General features: G+C 38.0%; 1 protein-coding gene and 2 pseudogenes across 1 annotated transcript; 1 reads left to right on the top strand and 2 right to left on the bottom strand.

The window, feature by feature from the left end:
• Window positions 1-6,174: 6,174 nt before the first annotated feature.
• Window positions 6,175-7,185, bottom strand: LOC127101123 (metal tolerance protein 11). Its single transcript, XM_051038489.1, has one exon. It carries the CDS (start codon window positions 7,174-7,176, stop codon window positions 6,586-6,588), a length of 591 nt encoding a protein of 196 aa, XP_050894446.1. The 5' UTR covers window positions 7,177-7,185; the 3' UTR covers window positions 6,175-6,585.
• Window positions 7,186-7,481: 296 nt separating this feature from the next.
• LOC127090943 (uncharacterized) lies at window positions 7,482-8,920 on the bottom strand (annotated as a pseudogene).
• A 9,651-nt stretch (window positions 8,921-18,571) lies between these two features.
• Window positions 18,572-20,030, top strand: LOC127101041 (polygalacturonase-like; annotated as a pseudogene).
• The last annotated feature ends 300 nt before the right edge of the window (window positions 20,031-20,330 follow it).

The raw sequence follows: 20,330 nt of genomic DNA, 5'->3' as shown, positions 1-20,330 counted from the left end.
TGAGTTCAAGGAAAGGGGCCTTAGCCAAAAATACATCAAAAGAGGATCTCCACAACAAGCCTGTGGATCGTCACTACACAACAGCAAAGCAACAAGTAAAGGGAGGAGCAAAAATCAGGACTCAACCTCCTATGTACAAACCATGAGGACTGCTCCTCACTTCAGCCAGCAATGCTATCGTGTCAGGATGATCTGGGAATTCTATCAAACGCCGGATAAGCAGATTCCTTTGGTGAATAACTCCATCCAACTCGTTGATGTGCTCTCTGTAGTAATTCCCATCATCTTCTCCGAATACCTCTTCAAGTCTGGATTTCTTCAAACCTGCCAACACCTTAAGTTCTTCAATCTGTCCTCGAGCCTCATTGAGTTGATCGGTGATGTAACCATTGGTAGAACGGGCGCACAGAAGCTCATTGTTCTTCTCCTTCAGCAAAGTCTTCAATTTCTCCATCTGACTAGTCAGTTCGGTCACCATCTCCTCCTCCTTTTCCTTCCGAGAAGTTGAAAATGCTTCCCATCGCTCTTGCCACCCTGCCAATTTACCATGAGCATCCATTAATTGTTGCTTGACTCGCTTCAACTCAGAACTGGATGATCCCAAGGCCTTGTCTGTCTTCCTGAAGAAGTCCACCTCCACAACTAATTTCCTTTCTGCTTCCCCTTGCAATCTGACAACTTCCCCCTTCTGATATTCTGCCTCATGGAATTGATGCATATAGTCTTGCAACTTCACACTTAACTCCGAGTTTTCAGTTTGAAGCTACTCCATGGCTTTCTTCAATTTGTCATACTCCTCTCGGCTCACCATTATTGACTGTGCAGGAGTAGGTGGATACAAAGGTTCTTCTATAGGAAACGGCAAACCCAACTCTTCAACTCTTCCTTGAAGCCACTCTTTATACTGAGGGTAAGTTCTACAATCTCCTTTTCCAAGCACAGTTCTTCCTCTCTTGATCACCTTGAGCCAGGCCTCAGCTGCCTTACGGGATACAGTCAAATCAGGCGAAGAATGGAAAAGCAGAGATTCTTCCACATCCTTTTCCAAAGGCGGAGTTCTTAAAGCATATCCAAACTGTCTGACGGCTAGAGAAGGATTATAGTTGATTCCTCCTCTTCTTCCTACCAACGGTACATTTGGGAAGTTCCCACAACTGTGAATAATATCCGCCCGAAGCAAGCTCCGGTCAGACCACCAAGAAATATCTTCAGCTCTCAACCCCATCAACCTCTTCGACCAACACAACGAGTCCTCGACATTAAAGAACGCTCCTGATTTGGGTAGGTGAGAACCGAACCACTTATAAAACAAAGGCGCACAACAATTCACCAATCCTCCTCTTCTATTCTCATTCCTGTGATGCACCGAATGAAAGAAATCTCCTAGCAAGGTAGGCACTGGATTTCCCAACACGAAGAGGCGTATTGCGTCCATGTCCACAAATTTGGCAATATTAAGGAACACGACAATCCCATACACACAAAGAGCCAACACAACATTGAAACCCCTCTGGTCACCATCTTCAAGTTTCTTCTTTGCTTCTCCCAGCAAGAAACTCAAATGAAAACCACTGACTCCTCCCTTCTGACACATATTAGCCTTCAAGACTGATTTCCCCAAATATGTGGCCGAAGCAACCATGCTGAGATCGGGCAGAAACTCAGAACTGTAGAACAACAACTGTGACTTGATAGGAACTCTGAGAAAACTGGCAATCTCCTCCAAAGTAGGGACCAAAATATAATCCGGGAATGTGAAACACCTCAATGGAGGGTCATAGAACTGCAGCAGTGTGAATAGAGCATCATGTTGATCCTTGGAAAGAACCGTGACGAAACTTAGAATCAAACCGTACTCCTTTCGGAATCCTTCTAGAGAATCGTGATCCATTAACTTCATCAGTTGTTGAATAGGCTCCAAACAAACCACTGGAAACTTGTAGGCGACATGTCTCTTTCTGCCAATGTCCATCTCTAGAGAACCAGAAAAACCCGACCGGAATCAAGAAGAAGATGTAAACCCCCTAGAAATGGATAAACATGTGTTAAATGATATGAATGCAAAATGATGTGATGCAATGCAGCGACATGGAAATAAGGACTGCTGTATCTGCTTGAACATCTGTCGGGTTGCACTGTCTGAAGAGAAAACCCACTGAAGAATATAATACAAGACCAAAACTCTGCTCCAGAAAACCGGGTTGGTTGGAAGTTAAGGTTCCCTGAATTTAGCCCGCCCCTCACTGGTAGGTTCTAAGAACAGAAGTTTGTCAGCTTCAGCCCTTCAGTCGAGAATAATACGTTTACCACTGAAGGTTTGGTATTATTTCGGGACAAAAGACCTCCACTGACTCCCCTCAACAGGACATCCTAAAGCAAGTTCCCAGTCTCGGGGTCCTCGGATTGAGCAGCGAGAATGCGCCCACCAGAGCTAACATAATCACGTCTCGGAGGAGAGGCCTCGACTGAGTTCTCGGGAAATGGTCACCAGAGTCGACGATTTCTAAAGGAATATCTGTCGTTATGGAACACCCATAGGACAGAATATATCCAACAGAAACCTCGTCTAGAATGTGGGTCTCATGAACGACTTAACGTAGCAACATACCACGCAAGCCTCATGACTATCCACTCTAACACCTATGTGTACACTCGAGCCTGGGTAGTGGGCTTATCTCTCATAGAACAGTCCCAACCCAACAAACAAATAACCCACAGAACCCACAGATACAACAAACATATGTACATGAATGCAATAAGATAAAGCAGGTAAATGCGGAAAGTAAACGACTGTACAAAAGCATAAACACCCAACAAACAAGAAATCTACAAAAGCTAGGAGGGACTCGCTTAGGGAAACCAGAGATTCTGGGTTCGGTCCCCAGCAGAGTCGCCAGCTGTCGCAACCTGAAAAATACAGAAGGTGCGAAAAAACAACCGGCGAAAGAAAATGACAGGAGAGTCGCCACCGTGCGTTATTTATCCCAAAGGAGGGAAAGGAAACGCTCAAAGTAAACCTGGAGAAAGGAAAGGAAAAGACAAGGTCTCGCAACCAAATCTTGGGTTCAGGAGTCGATTATGCGAAGGGAAGGTATTAGCACCCCTACGCATCCGTAGTACTCTACGGGATCCACTCTTGTTGTTTCTTGTCTAAAGGGTGTGTGTTTATCTAATGTACTATTTACTAAAAGAGAGGGTCAAAGAAAATGACTCGCACGAATGTCGCATCCACTGCATACGTATCTCATCTGGAATGAGAATCAGAGTCTTCGTAGCTCGGCTACCTATGGGTTAAAGAGGAGTGTGCTCGCTAAGACGTCGCGTCTTATGCCTACGTATCTCATTGGGAATGAGAATCAGAGCAAAACGTAGTTCAAACTAACTACGGGAACAAGGGTCTCGATTGCAATTAGGGCAAGAGAAAAAGAAAGTCTCGATCGCAACGAGGGCGAGAGAAAGGATTAGTTGTTAGTCGTTAGTCAAACTCGGCAAGACATCGCATCTTGTGCCTACGTATCTCATTTGAACATGAGAATCAGAGTTGCCGTAGTTCGGCTACATAGGGGTTGCCATCTGAACATGGACTTACAAAGGAGGACACCAGTTGTGTCAAAGGAGAGTGGGCAATGTGTTCACGTCCTAGCAGTAGGTGTCGCAGCTTGCTGAATCGAGTCTTAGGCAGTTACCTCTTTGCAATAGGACGGACTACATGCCACAAGATCGGAGATGCTCGGAAAGGTCTAGAAGTGGGGAAGCTCTGCCCTAGAGTTGTCATGCAATATGTACTTAAGTGTTAGGATTTACAAATCTACACTCGGAAAAGCGTCATCTATCTCTACTCAACAAACGTATCTGAAACATTGTTTTGTATCTCTTATGACAATACATATTTCATTTTAAAAGGTTTTTGATTGGTCGCACGGCGGCGAGAAAAAAAAGAGTTTGATTGGTTGGATGTGCTTTGAGTGATGGCGAGAACCAGGATTGGCGAGATATACATCTCAAATCCTAGCCTCAGGAGTGCATGGTATACACCATGTTCCATTTCCATCTTTATTTGCAAAAGTGTTTAATAGAGAATTAAGTGTTTTGAATTTGATTGAGAGAGGGTTTGGAGAAACCGCATTGACAATTTTAGGCGATGGCGAGAGTTAAGATTGGCGAGGCATACGTCTCGAATCTTAACCTCAGGAGTGCATGGTATACACCATGTTCCATTTCCACCTTTATTGAAAAAGTGTTAAATAAGAATTAGGTATTTTGAGTTTTTGTTGTGAAAATGACTTGACCTAGATCAAGTATTGATGGGCGTTTGAGAAAGATTTGAATGAGTGTTTGAGAAAACAAAGTGGGTAAATTGGATGATGGCGAAAGCTAGGATTGGCGAGATATACATCTCGAATCCTAGTCTCAGGAGTGCGTGGTATACACCACGTTCCACTTCCATCTTTATTGAAAAAGTCTTGACTATGAATTAATATTTTTTGAGTTTTTATTAGAGAAAATGGCTTGACGTTGAATCAAGCATTTGATGAAAGTTTGAAAGAAAAGGAATAGAATAGGAATGAATTGATTTGTTTATTGAGAAAATACTCGACGTTGGATCGAGTCATATTTTTGTATTTTTTCAGAAATGGTGGATTTTACTCTTTGGTTAGTAGCTAACTAAACAGTCAAGCAAATAAAGAAATGAAAAGCAGTAAAATTATTACACATCGGGGGAGTGGGGTACATTTTGTCAAATGGGGATTTGAAATACTGAAATAATTAAATCGGGCTCAAACAACAAATAATGCAATGTATGAGTGTAAGTGCAAGAGAACTATCTCATTGTAAGAAGGCCCAAGAGTAAGCCATGTGAAGAAAATAACACAACAAGTTATATTTACAACACACTTAAAAATTAAATCGAAAAAAAAGGTAAAATCGGGATTTGCACGGATGGAAATTGAGGGACACACAAAACCTAAATGATATGCTCAAAGCCGGTTTTCACATATTGACAGCAAATGGAAATGTCATATGTGATTAGTCAAAACGCGGCGAAATACTATCACTATATCGATAAAAATAATCATGGATAAATAACAAGAAAAATGTCAAATCCATAAATTAAAAAATTGATGTTTAAATGATAAATCAAGGAAAAACATTAAAATCAACAAGTGTTTTGAAAATGAGAATAATAAAATAAAATAAAAAGGAGTAAAAAATAAAAATAAAAATAAAGAAAAATAAAAATAAAAAAAGAAAAGTAAGAAATGTGGTACAAGGGTATCGAACTCGTACCCTAAGGCTTGCCAAACGACACCCTTACCAACCCAACCAACTTTGTTTGTTGATATTAACTTGTGTTCATTAATACATAAATTTAAAACATGCGTTGTATTGGTTAAAAGAAAAAACAAGTTAACAAACTGGAAGCAATAACAACAGACATGAAACAAACAGAAAATAGGAAGCCACTCGTTACCTACTAAGTCGACGGAAGGAGTCACAAACGTTGGTGAGCTGCTTAAAAAAACCGCGTTGTCGTGAGTTGGCTTGTTCACTGAGTCGTGTAGCTTCGACCTTCAAGCGTTAATCCGGCACAAGGAGTATGGCGTGGGGATTCAACTGGAAGATGGTGATAACGGTGGCGGAGTTTCACGATAGCTGGTTCAAAACGAAAATGGAAGGGGTGGTTCAACGGTAGGGTTTTCTTTGTGTGAGCAGTCTTCTTTTTTTCTCTAGGGTTTTTCGGCTCCCTCTGTTTTGCAGAATTTGCCTCCAAGTTTTTTTTCAATTCCTGATTCTCTTCTCCTTTTATATTTCTGCAGCTAGGGTTTCAATTGGTGTTTTTTGTGTTCCAGAAGAAGAGTAACTCTGCAAAGCACTTTGGATGCTCAGAAATTGGATTGACCTCTTTGATGCTAGGTTCGAAAATGGTAATCTGAACCTACGTACTTTCTTGCTCTGTTTTGACTTCATGCCAATTTGGGATATTTCTTGAATTTTTACTGCTTGGACTAATCGTACATTTTTTTATTGCAGTGAATTTCTTGTAACAGGGAGGTTGTGGATGCTGCATTTGGCCTTGTGTTGGTTCTACAATGTTGCTGCAGTAACCTTTGCTCATGTTCTTGTTTCGAAGTAGGTCTTCAACCTTGCTATACAACATTGATAGGCATCACAACATATCCCAAATCCAATTTTACAGCTCTCATCAACTTCTCATTAGTTAGTACAGATTCAAATCTACCTAAAATGGTTCACATTTACATCCGAGACAGAAGGCGAAAAGCGCAAATGAAGTACACAAGTTGTTGGCATTGCTTTTCCGTATTGCTGCTAAGAATGAGCTTGAGCATGCTCAGGTTTGTGACTGTATTCGTAATCAAGATGAACAAAAGCACGCTCGATCTCAGGCAAGAGTTCGAGCTTCTCTTGCAACGATTCACCAATATCGTGAGCCTCTTGCGAAGGCATGCCTGCTGGTAAGACGATATCAACCTCCACAAAGTAGTGAGACCCAAATGTGTAAGCCCAGACAGTGTCGATGTGCCTTACAGCCTTGTGGTGGTTCCAGCAAAGGTATGTAAGTTTCTAAAGATACTCTGGTGCAGCTGATCTTCCAACCAAGGAACTCACGTTTTCCAACACTGTCATTGACCATGTGCGAATTGTGTATAAAGCCAGAATGATAGCACCGACCGGATCCATCCAATCATCAAAATAATTGGCCAAAAGTGCAGCAATGAGACCGATCAAATTAGTGATCACATCAAAAAAGTGATCTTGAGCATAAGCCTTAACAATCTCATTAGTGAAAGAGCGGCAATAAATCATCAGCATGAATTTCACCAAAGTCACTGAGAGCATAATACCCATAACCCAGCACTCCTGATCCCTGGTCAAGTAGAAGTTATTATCAGTGTATATTAATGTGCGGACGGACTCCAAAATTATTTGCAGTCCTAGTGTTGCCATGACAGAGGCAAAAACAAGAATTCCCAATGGTTGCATCCGATTCTTTCCAATAGGGTACTGATATGGATTCGGTGTTTGCATGGAAAATGCAGTGAACCATAAGATGAATCCTGAAAGGAGATCCAGCAGAGAGTCTAGAGTGGATGCAATGATGGCTAGGGAACCACTTCTGATTGATGCGTAAACTTTGGCAGTAAAAAGAACCATGTTTGCTATGTTCAACGGATAATGCCGCCATTGCAGACTCCATCTGTGAGGCAGCAGAAGCCTTAATGGTAGGACCCACGTTTGGTGGAACTTCAACTGTACTAACACTCTCTTCATCCTTCGACTTTCGGCCTGACAAAGGATCTAGGACTTTCGCTGATAAAATTAGGCACAGTTGGAAGAATAAAGACTCTAGTGCTAGCATCAGATATGCAAAGTTTAACAGGGGAATTTTCACAAACATGACTGGAGCAAGAAGGTAACTGTTTTTTCTCGAAGCTTCTTTGTAGGACTATGCAGGTCTATTACCTGCTATGCCTGATGGTATGGTGTTGGTTTTGGAGAGTTTGGAGACATCTAGATATTCTATCTTTATCTACGATGTTACCTGACATGTGTAGCATAGATGATTGAGTAAGAGAGCAAAGAACCTTGTGGGTAGACTGTACGGTTAGATCAGCACCTTGCTGCAGGGCTGACCTAGGCAGTTTAGGATGAAACCCTAGATGTGCGCCGTGAGCTTCATCAACTATCAAAGGAATTTTCCCAGAATGACAAATCTCAGAAATCTCAGCCAAGTTACTGCAAACACCATGATAAGTAGGTGAAGTGATGAAAACTGCTCCTAGTTTTTTTCTTCCAGTTCTAGTTCGTTGATAGCTTTCAATACCTGTAACGGAGTGACGCCACCAGGGAGATCCCAATCGTTTTTACAGTCAGGAACAATGTACTTAGGCACTGCACCAGATAACACCATCGCAGATATAGCTGATACATGACAGTTCCGGGGAAGAATGAGATAATCTCCAGGTGAACAGGTTGCCATAATTGTTGCATGGATCCCACAAGTAGTACCTCCGACGAGAAACCATGTGTGTGATGATCCAAACAGTTTGGCTGCTTCTTTTTGTGCTTCTAATATGGGGCCTTGAGGACAAAAGAGGTTATCAAGTTCTGGAAGCTCGGGCAAATCATGAACATATGGTCTTATTCCAATGAGTTGAGTCATCGAAGCAGGTGCGGCATGGCCTCTGTTATGTCCAGGAAAGTGAAAAGAAGCAGTATTTTGTTCAGCTGAGGCTTTCAATGCACTCACTAGAGGAGGTAGACCTCTCGGCGGAAGCTCGGGTGAATTACTGCATTCAGCGGGTTTGTTTGCGATGGATACATTGCGCGCCGTCCCAGTGTTCTCGTTTTGTCTGCATTCGGGAAGTGTAATACTTCTTACCTGAAAGCAATAGGATAGAATCGTTGGCGAAGGTTTAAAACTCAATTTGTTGGGAAATTCTGAAAAAATGGGAAGGTGAAAAGCAGTTTGTGTTTTTTCCTTGTGCAGGTCACAGGTTGTAACTTTGGTGAAATTCGTTGGATGGTTGGAAGTTCGGTTTCACGAGCAAGGCATTCAGTAGCATCCAATGCATTGCCGGTTTGATTTGCAGAAAAGGGATGATAAGCTACTGCTAACATACTGTCAAGATTGGAACTGAAGGTTAATTTAATTGGAATATTAATGAACTTCCATGCTATTGGTTTCAAATTGAAGTCAGCTTGTGAACATTGTGCCTGCTGCTAACTTTGTTGTTTGTTGCAGGTTATGTGAGCTTGGACTCTGTACCGCAATTGTGGTACCATTCCAGCAGAAGGAATTGTTTTCAAAAATTTTCTACAAACTGTGAATAAGCATGTTTAGGTTGCTGCTGCTGATAGCTGTTATAGTAGCCTGAGTATCCCGTACTGCTGCCATAGCCATATGGATTAGAAGAATTTGCATATGATGTGTATGCATTGTAATCTTGTGGTGTATTAGCTATTCCCAAATTTGATGTGTTACCAGCAGCTAAGAACCTATTCTTAGTGGTATCAAATTGCACAACACCTACAGATCTTTACCCAAGACCATGGTATGTACGCTTCACAGCTCCTTCACTTTCATTCCATTCAACTAGAAATGACTCCCCTTCTTTATTTGAGCCACACGAAAACAATCTTGTTCCATCAGTGCTATATGATATTGTGGTAGATGAATGCCTTTACTTTATGGCTTGGATTTTATGTTGGTCATGACTTTGGTCTGTGCAGGTTAGGCGTTGCAGCAGGTTGGTATAGCAGGGCAAATGCAGCATGATGGAAGTTAATTGGCAAAGCAAGATTCCAAAGGTTCAAGGTGTGACCATGTTGACATTAAAGTGAAGAAGCCAAGCACAAGTGGTTAAACCAAAGATAACAGGGACATGGATAATGTCATGAGAGTTAGGACTAGTCATTTAGTGATTAGGGATGACCAATGGCATAGGGTTGACTTTGGTCAAAGTTGACCAAAAAGTCAACTGTTGACCAAAGTCAACAAATGGTTAAAGTTCAATTTTATTTGCATTTTTCTTGTAAATGGACAAACGATTGATGATTGTGGTGAAAATTTAGAGTTTTTGGATTTTGGGTGACTTTGGTCAATGTTGACCAAAAAGTCAACTATTGACCAAAGTCAATAATTGGTCAAAAATTGTCAAGACTTGTATTTTCTTGTGTAGAATCAAATGTAATGGTTTACAATGACATGAAATAGATTGAAATGGATTAACAAATGGTTTGAAGTTGGCTTCCAAATTGTTTTGTCTTATGACTTGAATGTTTGACTTTTGAAAAATAACTTGACTGATAATGTACATGAACAAGGCCATGAAATGAGACCATAAGGTTAGGGTTTTGTAATAGTATCCATGAACCAATAACATGACTAGCAAGTGGCTTGAAACACAAGAAGCTTGGTTGTTTGGATGACCAAGACCATATGAGTATTAACAATCACATGAACCACACCATGACTTTGGACCAAGACCAATCCTCATATAAGACCAAAGTAAGGTTAGGCCAAACATGCTAAACAAAAGTAAAAACATAAAAAATTCAGGACCAAAATCGGGGTATAACAATGTATATGTCACCCTTCTTTTAATAAAATTAAATTATTATTTATTATGGAAAAGTTTATACTAATTATAGTTATATTGTATGCATTTTGAAGATATAACCATGGTTTGTGTCACAAACTCTATCACCGTTGACTAAGAGTATTGTCCATGTGTAGCACCTCAAATTTGCACCTATCATTGTACATACCATTTCATATTAGGTCATAGAATATCATGATACATTGCATAGCATTGCATTGTCCCCAGTTGCCTCAAGAGCAAGCAAGTCAGAAATTAGGTCAAACTGACCAGGAGATCAGTCCATCAATCAAGCAAGGGTGTTTCTCAAGGAATCAAGGCCCTAGGGTTTGTCCATCAAGTTCACATGTCTTGGAGGTCCATTTGAAGTGTTTAAGTCAAGGGTTGGATGTTCAGAGGTCATCAGTTCATACACAGACAATCAGAAACCCTAGACAGTCAACAGTCAGTCAAAGCAGTGGATGGTGGCCATTCTTGTGGAATTTGGGCACCATGATCAATAATCAAGAGCCCATACAACTTTGGGCATCATTTGAAGTCAAGGTCTCAAGGGATTAGGGTTTGGAATTCATCAGAAGTGCACAGACAGTCCAAAACCCTAGAAAAGTCAAAGTTGGTCAACTGTGGTTGATTTTGTGGATTTGATGGATGGAATTGATTTGGAAGAGTTTATTCATGTCCTAATAGGCCTCATGTGTCATGGAAATCAACATCATGGAAGAATTTGAAGCAAATCAGAAAATTTCCTAAAATAGAAACTGGACCTGTAATTTCAACTGCCAAAAATAGAAACTTCTTGATCCTCAACTTGCATCATGATACAAGCTTCAAATGAATTTTTGCCCAACATGAAAGTTGAAGGTCTTGTTCTCCCATTTTCAAAAAGTCCAAGAACTCTCAAATCCCATGCATGGTTGTCAAGATATGATCAATTCAATTTCAGAAATTTGTGAACTTCAAAGAGCCATATCTCATGAACCATAAGGCCAAATTTGGTGGGGTTTTTTCCTACAAACCACATTTTTCCTCCTCTTTCCAAAAATGTAAACATCATGAACCAAAACCTTACCAATCAAAATGGCATTTTTTGACCTTTTGCATTTAAAATTCAAGTTTGACTCAAGTTTGACTTTTTGATTTAAACACTTTTGACACAATTGGCCAATTGGGATTCATTTTAAATGATGTTTGCAACATGTTTCAAGCCCAAAGTTGTGCTCATACTACCATTATACCACTTCCATGTGCACATTTTGAAAGTTAGCAAATGATGCATTTTTGGTCTTTTTAATGTGAACAAACTTACCATTCTTTGAACCAACTTAAAACAGCCAATGAAAGGATCCTTTGCAGCCTATTTCAAGGCCCATTTTCGTGTACAACCACACCTCCACTTCCACTTGACCAAAATTAGCAAAAAGTGCAAATGATCCATTTTGAATTAAGCAAGCTTAGGCTTTGGATTAGCAAGGATAAACAGACCAATATAAAGTCATTTTCTGCACTTTCTAACCCTAGTCAGCAGCCTTTGCAGATCAAAAACATTCATTCTCTCCTCTCTTGCATTTTTTGGCATATTGGCAATTTCTGCACAAAACTCTAAAAGACCACGAACTAGCTTGTTGCATCACCATCCAAACACCATTGTGAGTTGGTTTCAACCTTCAAACCCCATCTGTAACCATCATTTTCGTGGCTGTTTGGTCAAGGTATCATCAATGGCAGAAGTTATGCAGAGTTAATTTATTTGGTTTCAAGCCAAGATTGCTTCACCAATCATCATTTGGAAGCATAAAGGACCCCTGTTTCAACCATTGGAGTTCAAGCAATCACAAATCAGCTCAGTTCTGCAGATTTGGTAAGTATTTCGAATCTTGCATTTTTTGAAATGATGCTATGCCATGTATAGTGCTTGCCTTGCTGAGTATGGTGGGCCTTGAATCGTGTCAAATGATTAAGAGATGTGTGAGAAATCTGAAATTACATTTTCATGTTCAAACTTGTTTCCTTCGATTTCTCTTGTGTGAGTTTGTTTTAATGTTTTTGAGTGCTGGATATGTGATGCTCATTGTTGGTAGATGCTATTGCCATGCTCGATTTTACTTTCTGGAAATTTCGTTCATGATGGATTGTTGATGATGAATACCCTGTTTGAATCCTACATGTCTGCCCAGATTTTCTTCATGAATCATGTTTGGATTTACTGTTTGTTTGCTATTGCTTTTGTTACATGAACATTAATGCCATGCTGTTACCATACTATTGGGATGTTGATTGATGATGTTGCATGAAAACGAGATGCATGCTGTTTCCAAACCCTAGGCTGCTTGAAGTTCAAACTTTGCCCAGAATCATGAGCCACGATTGGCTGTTGTTGTTGTTTTCCCAGCGTGCTACTGTTCCATTGAGGGATAGCCAATAGGAATATTTCGCTGCCTTTGCCTATGCACGGTCGTTTCATTTAAGTTGGCCATCAATTACCATTTTGCCACGCGGTCAACTTATGTTGACTTGTCATGCCTTGCTTTTGTTCATTGTTTCATCCAAATGTTCATCAATCTTCCATAATTCATATTTAATTCATTTCAACTCCAAAAATTATGAAACTTTTTCCATCATGTTCACAAGCATGTCCTCTATTTTATCATGAATTTTATTAATTTTTTGCTTGGCTGGATATTATTTGGCTCTAGGGTTTGTGAAATGTGACAAAAATGGATACCTCTTGCCATTTCTTTTGTGAAATAATGATGATGCATCCTTTGGTCCTGAAATTTTTTGTGGTAAAACTAGACTCATGTACCTTTGTTTCCATGTGGAGTTTATGCATTTCTCATATGTGGTTTGTGAGTTACAAATTTTTGAAGGGAGGTGTTGCATTTGGTGCTACATGAATGATATGCATTTTCTTGATTTTTGTTCACACACTTCCTGGCCTCAAAATGACCCCAAATTTAGCATGATCCCTCCCTTACATGTCTAATTCATGTGTGAATTTTCTTGGAATTGATTGTGCTGTTTTCCATTTATTTGAGAATTTTCTTCCCTGCCTAGTCAAATGTTGACTTTTTGTGATACACATTGCCATATCATTTGGGAAATTCTCATACCATATTGTATGACCATGAAATTTCATATGTGATAACTAGACATCTTGAGCTTTGCATTGGTGTTAATCTCATTCATTTCTCATCTGTTTTCAATTTGATATGATTTTTTGAAGTTGACCCATGTTTGTTGACTTTCATTGTGCTTACTTGAAATTATGTTGACTTCATGATTTTCATTGACTGCCTTCCTCTCATCCAAATGCCATGAAATTTGATATGCTTGCCATGCTAGATGTTAGGATTGAATGTGATTTATTTGATGATTTTTGAGATTGTTTGGGTTGACTTTTGATGCAAGTCATTCTGTTGACTTCTTTGAGCTTTCATCTGCCTTACTTTGACTTCAAATGTTCATGAAATGATAATGATGCATGATTTGATTGTGAATCCAATTGAGATAGCTTCTTAAATGTTTGACCTTGACTTTGTTTGATTTTTCTTTGCTGTTTTGACTTTTTCTTTCATCCTTGACCCTAGGCTAGTCCTAGTGGTCTTTTGAGCTTACAATTGAGTTCCTGTTTCAGGTTAAGCACCAATGCCTCAAAGATCATTCAAACTTGTTTGAACTTGATTGTTTATCATATGCTAACCTTTGTTTTGTAGGTTTGACTCATGTGTTTGAGTCTTGCTTTGCACAGTTGACCATCTGTGTTGACTGTTTACCAATTCCTTTTGATTTAAACTTTTGAACTGTTTGCTGATTGTTTTGACTTTTTCAGGTACTTTAGTTGCTTAAGTTCTCTGAACTTGCTTGCTTTGCTATTTAGCATTTGCTTTGAGGTATAATTACTTCTTCTTCATGTAGTCTGGAGACCCGGTCTGTTATTTGACCGGGCAAACTGTCTGAAGTCCTCCTTAAGAGGCAATGCCTGTGTGTGTTTAAAATTGTCCCAAGCAGGAAAAGTCCTTCAAGTAAGGCAATTGGTGGAAGGTAGGGATAAGCAATCTATCCCCCACTACTCTTGTTGTGTCATCCCTCTGCTCACACTGCTGTGTGTTGATGCATTGGGATACAAACCCAAGATCTTGTACAAAGTGTACAGTGTCAGAGTCTTCGAGTATAGAAGGGTTCCCACTTTCTGGACCCATGCTCATTTGTCTATTAGCTCTCCCTGGCCAGGGATAAGAGCTGTGAGGTCTCATCCTCACTTCATCTTTTCATCTGCTTCACCTTAGCCTCTCAATGGCAAGGTTAAGAGCACACTTACCCTATTCCAGTTGGCCCTAGTGCCTAACCTTTTGCTTGAGCCTCTTGTATGCATATAGAGTGTGCTTCTTGTGATTGTGATTGCCTGTCTGCTTTGCCTCTTTAGGTGTAGCTTAGACTTGCCCTTGTGCAAGGTAGGGTGTGCTTGACCTGCTTCCTGTGCGAGTCAAGTTTGTGTGGCTTGCTTCCTGTGTGAGCCATGCTTAGAACTGTTCTGCCGAACTACGGCAACTCTGATTCTCATGTTCAGATGAGATACGTAGGCACGAGACGCGATGTCTTGCCGAGTTTGACTAACCACTAACACTAACTCTTTTCTCTCACCCCTGTGTGATTGAGATCTTTCTCTTCTCTCGCCCTCGTTGCGATTGAGACCTCCCCTTTCTCTTGCCCTTGTTGCAATCGAGACCCTTGCTTCCTGTGCAAGTCTTGTTTAGGATAGGTTGGCCCTTGTGCCATTTAGCTAGAAACCTTAACTTAGGGTTGACTTTGCATGACAACATCTAGGCTCGAGTCGTAGTCTCACTAGAGTTGTGTCTCCCTCTGTTATCTGGTTAGGCTAGATCCTTGTCCCTGCGTAGGGGAACTACATCGCCCTGATCTTCATACCAGATGAAGTATGTAGGCAGGAGATTGAGCTGATCTCTCCGGGCGCCTTTTTTTTCTTTTTCAACCCTTTGTGTCTTAACCACCCTTGTGTGTGTTCTGGTTGGAGTCCGACATAAGGCCAGCGATTGGCAGTTGGTTTCCTGTGTGCGTTTTCTGGTTCGGATGCTGATGTAAGTCCAGCGATTGGCATTCAGGCTCCACGTTTGCCTGTGTGTTTTGTTTGCTTGTGTGCGTGTCAGCCGAGCTACGAATGCTCTGATTCTTCTCTCGTCCGAGAAGATACGTATGCATAGGATGCGATATCCTAGCGAGCATGTGTCGTTTTCCCCAGTCCGAACTACTTCGACTCTGATGTCTATGCCTGATAGACTAAGTAGGCCCAGGATACGATATCCTGCCGAGTCAGTTTCAGTCAGTCTCTTTTGTCTCTTTCAGCCAGTGTGTGTGTGTTTGAGCAGTGTTTAGCAACCAATTTCCTTTCTATTGTGCGTGGATCCCGTAGAGTACTACGGATGCGTAGGGTGCCTAACACCTTCCCTTCGCATAACCGACTCCCGAACCCATCCTCTTTAGTCGCGAGACCATGTCTTTTCCTAGGTTTACTTCGAGCGTTTCCTTTCCCTCTTTTTGGGATAAATAACGCACGGTGGCGGCTCTGTTGTTTCTTCTTTTCCCGCCGGTTTTTCGCGTGATGCGACACCATGGCATCACTACGACAAACAGGTAATCATCTTTATTTCATAATCTTACCACATGTTTGTTAAAAATTATTTCAAAAAAGATAAGTATTTTGTTCATTTTTTGTATGGTGTAAAATCCATAGAAAATAAAGAAAAGCAAGGTTTCATTCAATAACATTCATGGAACTACAAAAGCAAAAGAGGGAGTGATTCTTAAATGCAGTAGTGGTGTACTGTGCGAGGGAGTGGTTCTCAAATTTAATGGAAAACCAACAAACGTTGTATGTTCTAATGTCAACCCTATAATTAAAGGAAATGCTCTTTTTTGTGAAGCTTATGGACCACCTCCAAATCATTCGGGTCCTTTAAATCCGGTTGATCAATATGTTGTAGTTTTTAATTTCAAGAGTACTAGACAAATAATCCCTATAATGTAGATGACTTTGATCATTAGTTGTTTAGTCCTTTGGAAAGAAATAAATCTACATATGTATTAGAACTATTGTCATATATATGTCACCCTTCTTCTATTAAAATTAGATTATTATTTATTATTGAAGGAGTTCATATTCTTTATTGTCAAATTTCATTTCAACCAAGGATGTCAGCCAAGGCTTAGTATTCTTATGCAATCAACTTTTTTTAATAGTACAAAAAATCTTGACTAAAACTTAAGATGACAAATAACACAAAAAGGAAAATAACAAATCAGCTAGAAGGAAAAAAAACAAAAGTCAACATAGATTAACTGTCTGAACAATCTTGAATCGAAGAACACATCAGAACTTCAGAGAGAGAAAGCTGAAAGAAGAAAGAATTGACTAGTTGCATAAAACACAAAGCAAAGGACAACAACTACCCACCCTACATGTAATACCCCTTACTACTTTAGGGATTACCGACTGACTCCACAAACCAACACGGGTCTTTTCAGCATGCTTGGTATTCACTCATACACTTTCGAGGAAAATTTCTAAGAAGATCACCCTTCTAAATACTACTCCAAGTTAAACACACATAACTATGGAGTTCTTATTTGTTATTATACCTAAGAGAAGATGCATCTTATTGGTATATGTAGTAGCAATCAACCGTTAGAAGCATTCCTTCAACCATATAGTCTCATACATACAAAACCTTAATATCATCCCATTCCAGTGTAAGTTAGGACGACCACTCCCCAGCCTCTTAAGCCTCGGATATTACAACCACTTCCATGCCCTCTTCGGCCTCAGGTGTTACACAACACACTATTAAATTCCTAGGCATTTTACATGGTCATAGTCCTAGTAAACCACAGAAAAAATAAAACATGGAGTATGGGCACTAACCCACTTCCGAGTCAAGCATACAATTGAGGACATCTACTGAGTAATATTGAAGCTTTTCAGATAAAAAATATATTAATTTTTCATTTTTCAAATAGTTCATGCCACAAAATCTTTGCCGTGAGTTATTTTATTGACAAATCATCATCTAATCTGCCACATCAATTAAAATTTGATGTGACACTCTTCAAAATATAACCATCTAAAACTTTTAATATTCATTTCACTATAATGTGTAACCGTCTTAAAACTCTAATACAATAAATCTTATGACAATGCTTAAAATAAAATGGTCATATGATATTTGTAAGTTTATTTATAAATTTCAAACTGACGTACTAATGCTTCAATTTTTTTTTCTAAACTATAATTTTTAATTATATCAACAATTACATATTACAAAATTCAATTGAAAATAGAAAATTAGACAATAATTTTATTAGCTACTATATATCATCCTTAACATATAGATTTTCTACTATATATTAAAAAACTACATTTATATATTCCACTAGAATTGTAAATAATTTTTTTAATGAAATAATAATAATTTATATTTAACCGTTTTATAACTATCGTACAAAAAATATTATGACAAGGCTTAAAATAAAATGACCATACAATATATTAATGTTTAATTATATCTTCCAATTAGATATATAAATGATTCAAATTCTTTCTCAAATATAATTTTTAATTATATCTATAATTACATGTTACAAATTAAAATTCAAAATAACAAATTAGACAATTATTTTTTCAGCTAAAATATATAATCTTTTACTCATAAACTTTCTACAACATATTAATAAATTATATTTATTTAACATTATAAAAAATTTAAATGATGTAAATAATATGTATATATGTTAAAAGTAAATGAGATAGTCAAATACACACAAAAACAATATCATTGTACTTGGTTTAAAACTCATACTTAATTTTTTCTACACCTATTCAAATATATTAGAATATCGAGAGTTTCATTTGAAGTTTTAATATTAATAGTGATGATTATTTTAATGATGTTTGAGTTATAAACATTAAATTATCTTCAATCCACAAAATGATGAATATATATTCTTAAAGACTATAAAAAATAACAAATTTTTATGCACTTATTTTACATTTTAAATTTTAATTTTAATATTTTATCTTATATTTACAAGATTCTAACATATTTATTATTCACAATTTTTTTTATTCTCTTCATCCTATTATCTTGATAACAAAAAATTTATACTCAAAAAATAAAATTGTATCAAAATCATTCTACTTAAATAATTCATCTAAGTTCTGTGCAGCGCACGGGTTTCAATCTAGTTTATTATTATTTGTTATTCATAAGTGATGAAAAACAATTGTTATTAATAGAAATTTAAAACAACCAAAGAATTTAAAAAAAGGAAAGATACATATTTAGACAATAGTTAGTTTCCATTCAACTATAAATAGTGTTCGATCTTACGTTATCTTGAAATCAAACATTCATTAACGAGATAGTAACAATAATCAAACAAGACATGAAGAAGTTCAGTATTGGCATTATTGTTTCATTAATATTTCTAGCTTACTTTGGTGTAGTTCAAGGGGACCTTAACATAAATGATTATGGTGGTAAACCAAATTCAGGTATTACTGAGGTATTAATTATTATTGAATTGATCATGAGAAAATAATTGTTTTCTAATTGATTGTGTTTTTTTTCTTTCTTAATTCTTTCAAAAAAGTTTGGACTGAAGCATGTGCATCAACATCTGTGGTTAAGATTGTGATTCCATCTGGTAAATATAGGAAAAATGGAATAGTTGCTGAAGGTCCATGTAAGGCTCCAATTGAAGTTCAAGTTGATGGCATAATTCAAGCACGTTCAGATATAAATAGTATGCAAAAAGGGATTGATCAATGGATCAGGTTTGGAACTATGGACCATTTAACCATATCAGGAAATGGAGTTTTTGATGGTCAAGGCGCAGCTACTTGGAAACAATCTTTACCTGCATGGAGCAAAAATCATAATGTTAACCAAAAAGTTTCCCAAGTAAATATTAATCGTCAAATCAAATCATTATAACACTTGTTTAATAAACATTTTATAATTGATTTTATTGGTTGAATTTCAACAAAATTTGGGTTTTTATTTTGTTAACAACTCCATTCTCAATGGAATTACATCTAAGGACAGCAAAAATTTCAATTTTATGATTTACGGCTGCGAAAATATCACATTGGATGCTGTATAAATTAGTGCTCCTGCTGACAATACAAACAACGATGGAGTTCATTTGGGAAAATCAACTGATGCTAAAATTCTTAATATCGACATTGCTACTGGAGATGATTGTGTGTAATTGGGTGATGGTAGTATAAAAGTACTAGTACAAAATGTGAAATGTGGACCTGGTCATCGTATTAGTGTTGGAAGCCTTGGAAGGTTTACAAATGAAGATAACGTAGAAGGTCTTATAGTTAAGAATTGTACTATATCAGATACTGATAATGGTTTAAGGATTAAAACTTGGCCAGCTTGACCAAGAAAAATTACTATTACCGATATGAATTTTGAAGATGTTACCATGGTTAGGGTTAGGAACCCTATCATCATTGACCAAGAGTATTGTCCATGGAACACGTGCAACAAAAAGGTAATCATCACTATAAATTTTGAAGATGGTTATTATGTAGGTATAGTTTAAATGACTTATATTTTCTTGCATGGTGTAGATTCCATCAAAAATAAAGATAAGCAAGGTTTCATTCAAGAACATTCATGGAACTACAAAAGCAGAAGAGGGAGTGGTGCTTATATGCAGTAGTGGTGTACCGTTCGATGGTGTGGAGTTGAGTAATATTGATCTCAAATTTAATGGAAAACCAGCAAAAGCTGTATGTTCTAATGTCAAACCAATAATTAAAGGAAATGCTCCTACTTGTGAACCTTATAAACCACTTCCCTCCTGATCTTCCAAATCCTCGTGGTGCTCTAAACTCGACGAGTCCAATTGATCAATTTTTTGTACTTTTTAATTTCAAGAGTACTAGACAACCATCCCTATAATGCAGAGGATGTTGATTATTAGTAGTTTAGTCTTTTAGAAAGAAATAACTCGACATATGTATTAGAAATATTGTCATGTATATGTCACCCTTCTTTTAATAAAATTAAATTATTATATATTATGGAAAAAGTTTATATTAATTATAGTTATATTGTATGCATTTCGAAGATATAACCATGGTTTGTGTCACAAACTCTATCACTGTTGACTAAG

Source organism: Lathyrus oleraceus, chromosome 1 (genome assembly GCF_024323335.1).
Source record: "Lathyrus oleraceus cultivar Zhongwan6 chromosome 1, CAAS_Psat_ZW6_1.0, whole genome shotgun sequence".
Taxonomy (NCBI): domain Eukaryota; kingdom Viridiplantae; phylum Streptophyta; class Magnoliopsida; order Fabales; family Fabaceae; genus Lathyrus; species Lathyrus oleraceus.
This window is presented reverse-complemented; position numbering and strand designations above follow the sequence as displayed.

Bases quoted from the DNA above. Each gene is read 5' to 3' on its own strand.
- LOC127101123 (XM_051038489.1), bottom strand. From the start codon at position 7,176: ATGGTTCTTTTTACTGCCAAAGTTTACGCATCAATCAGAAGTGGTTCC.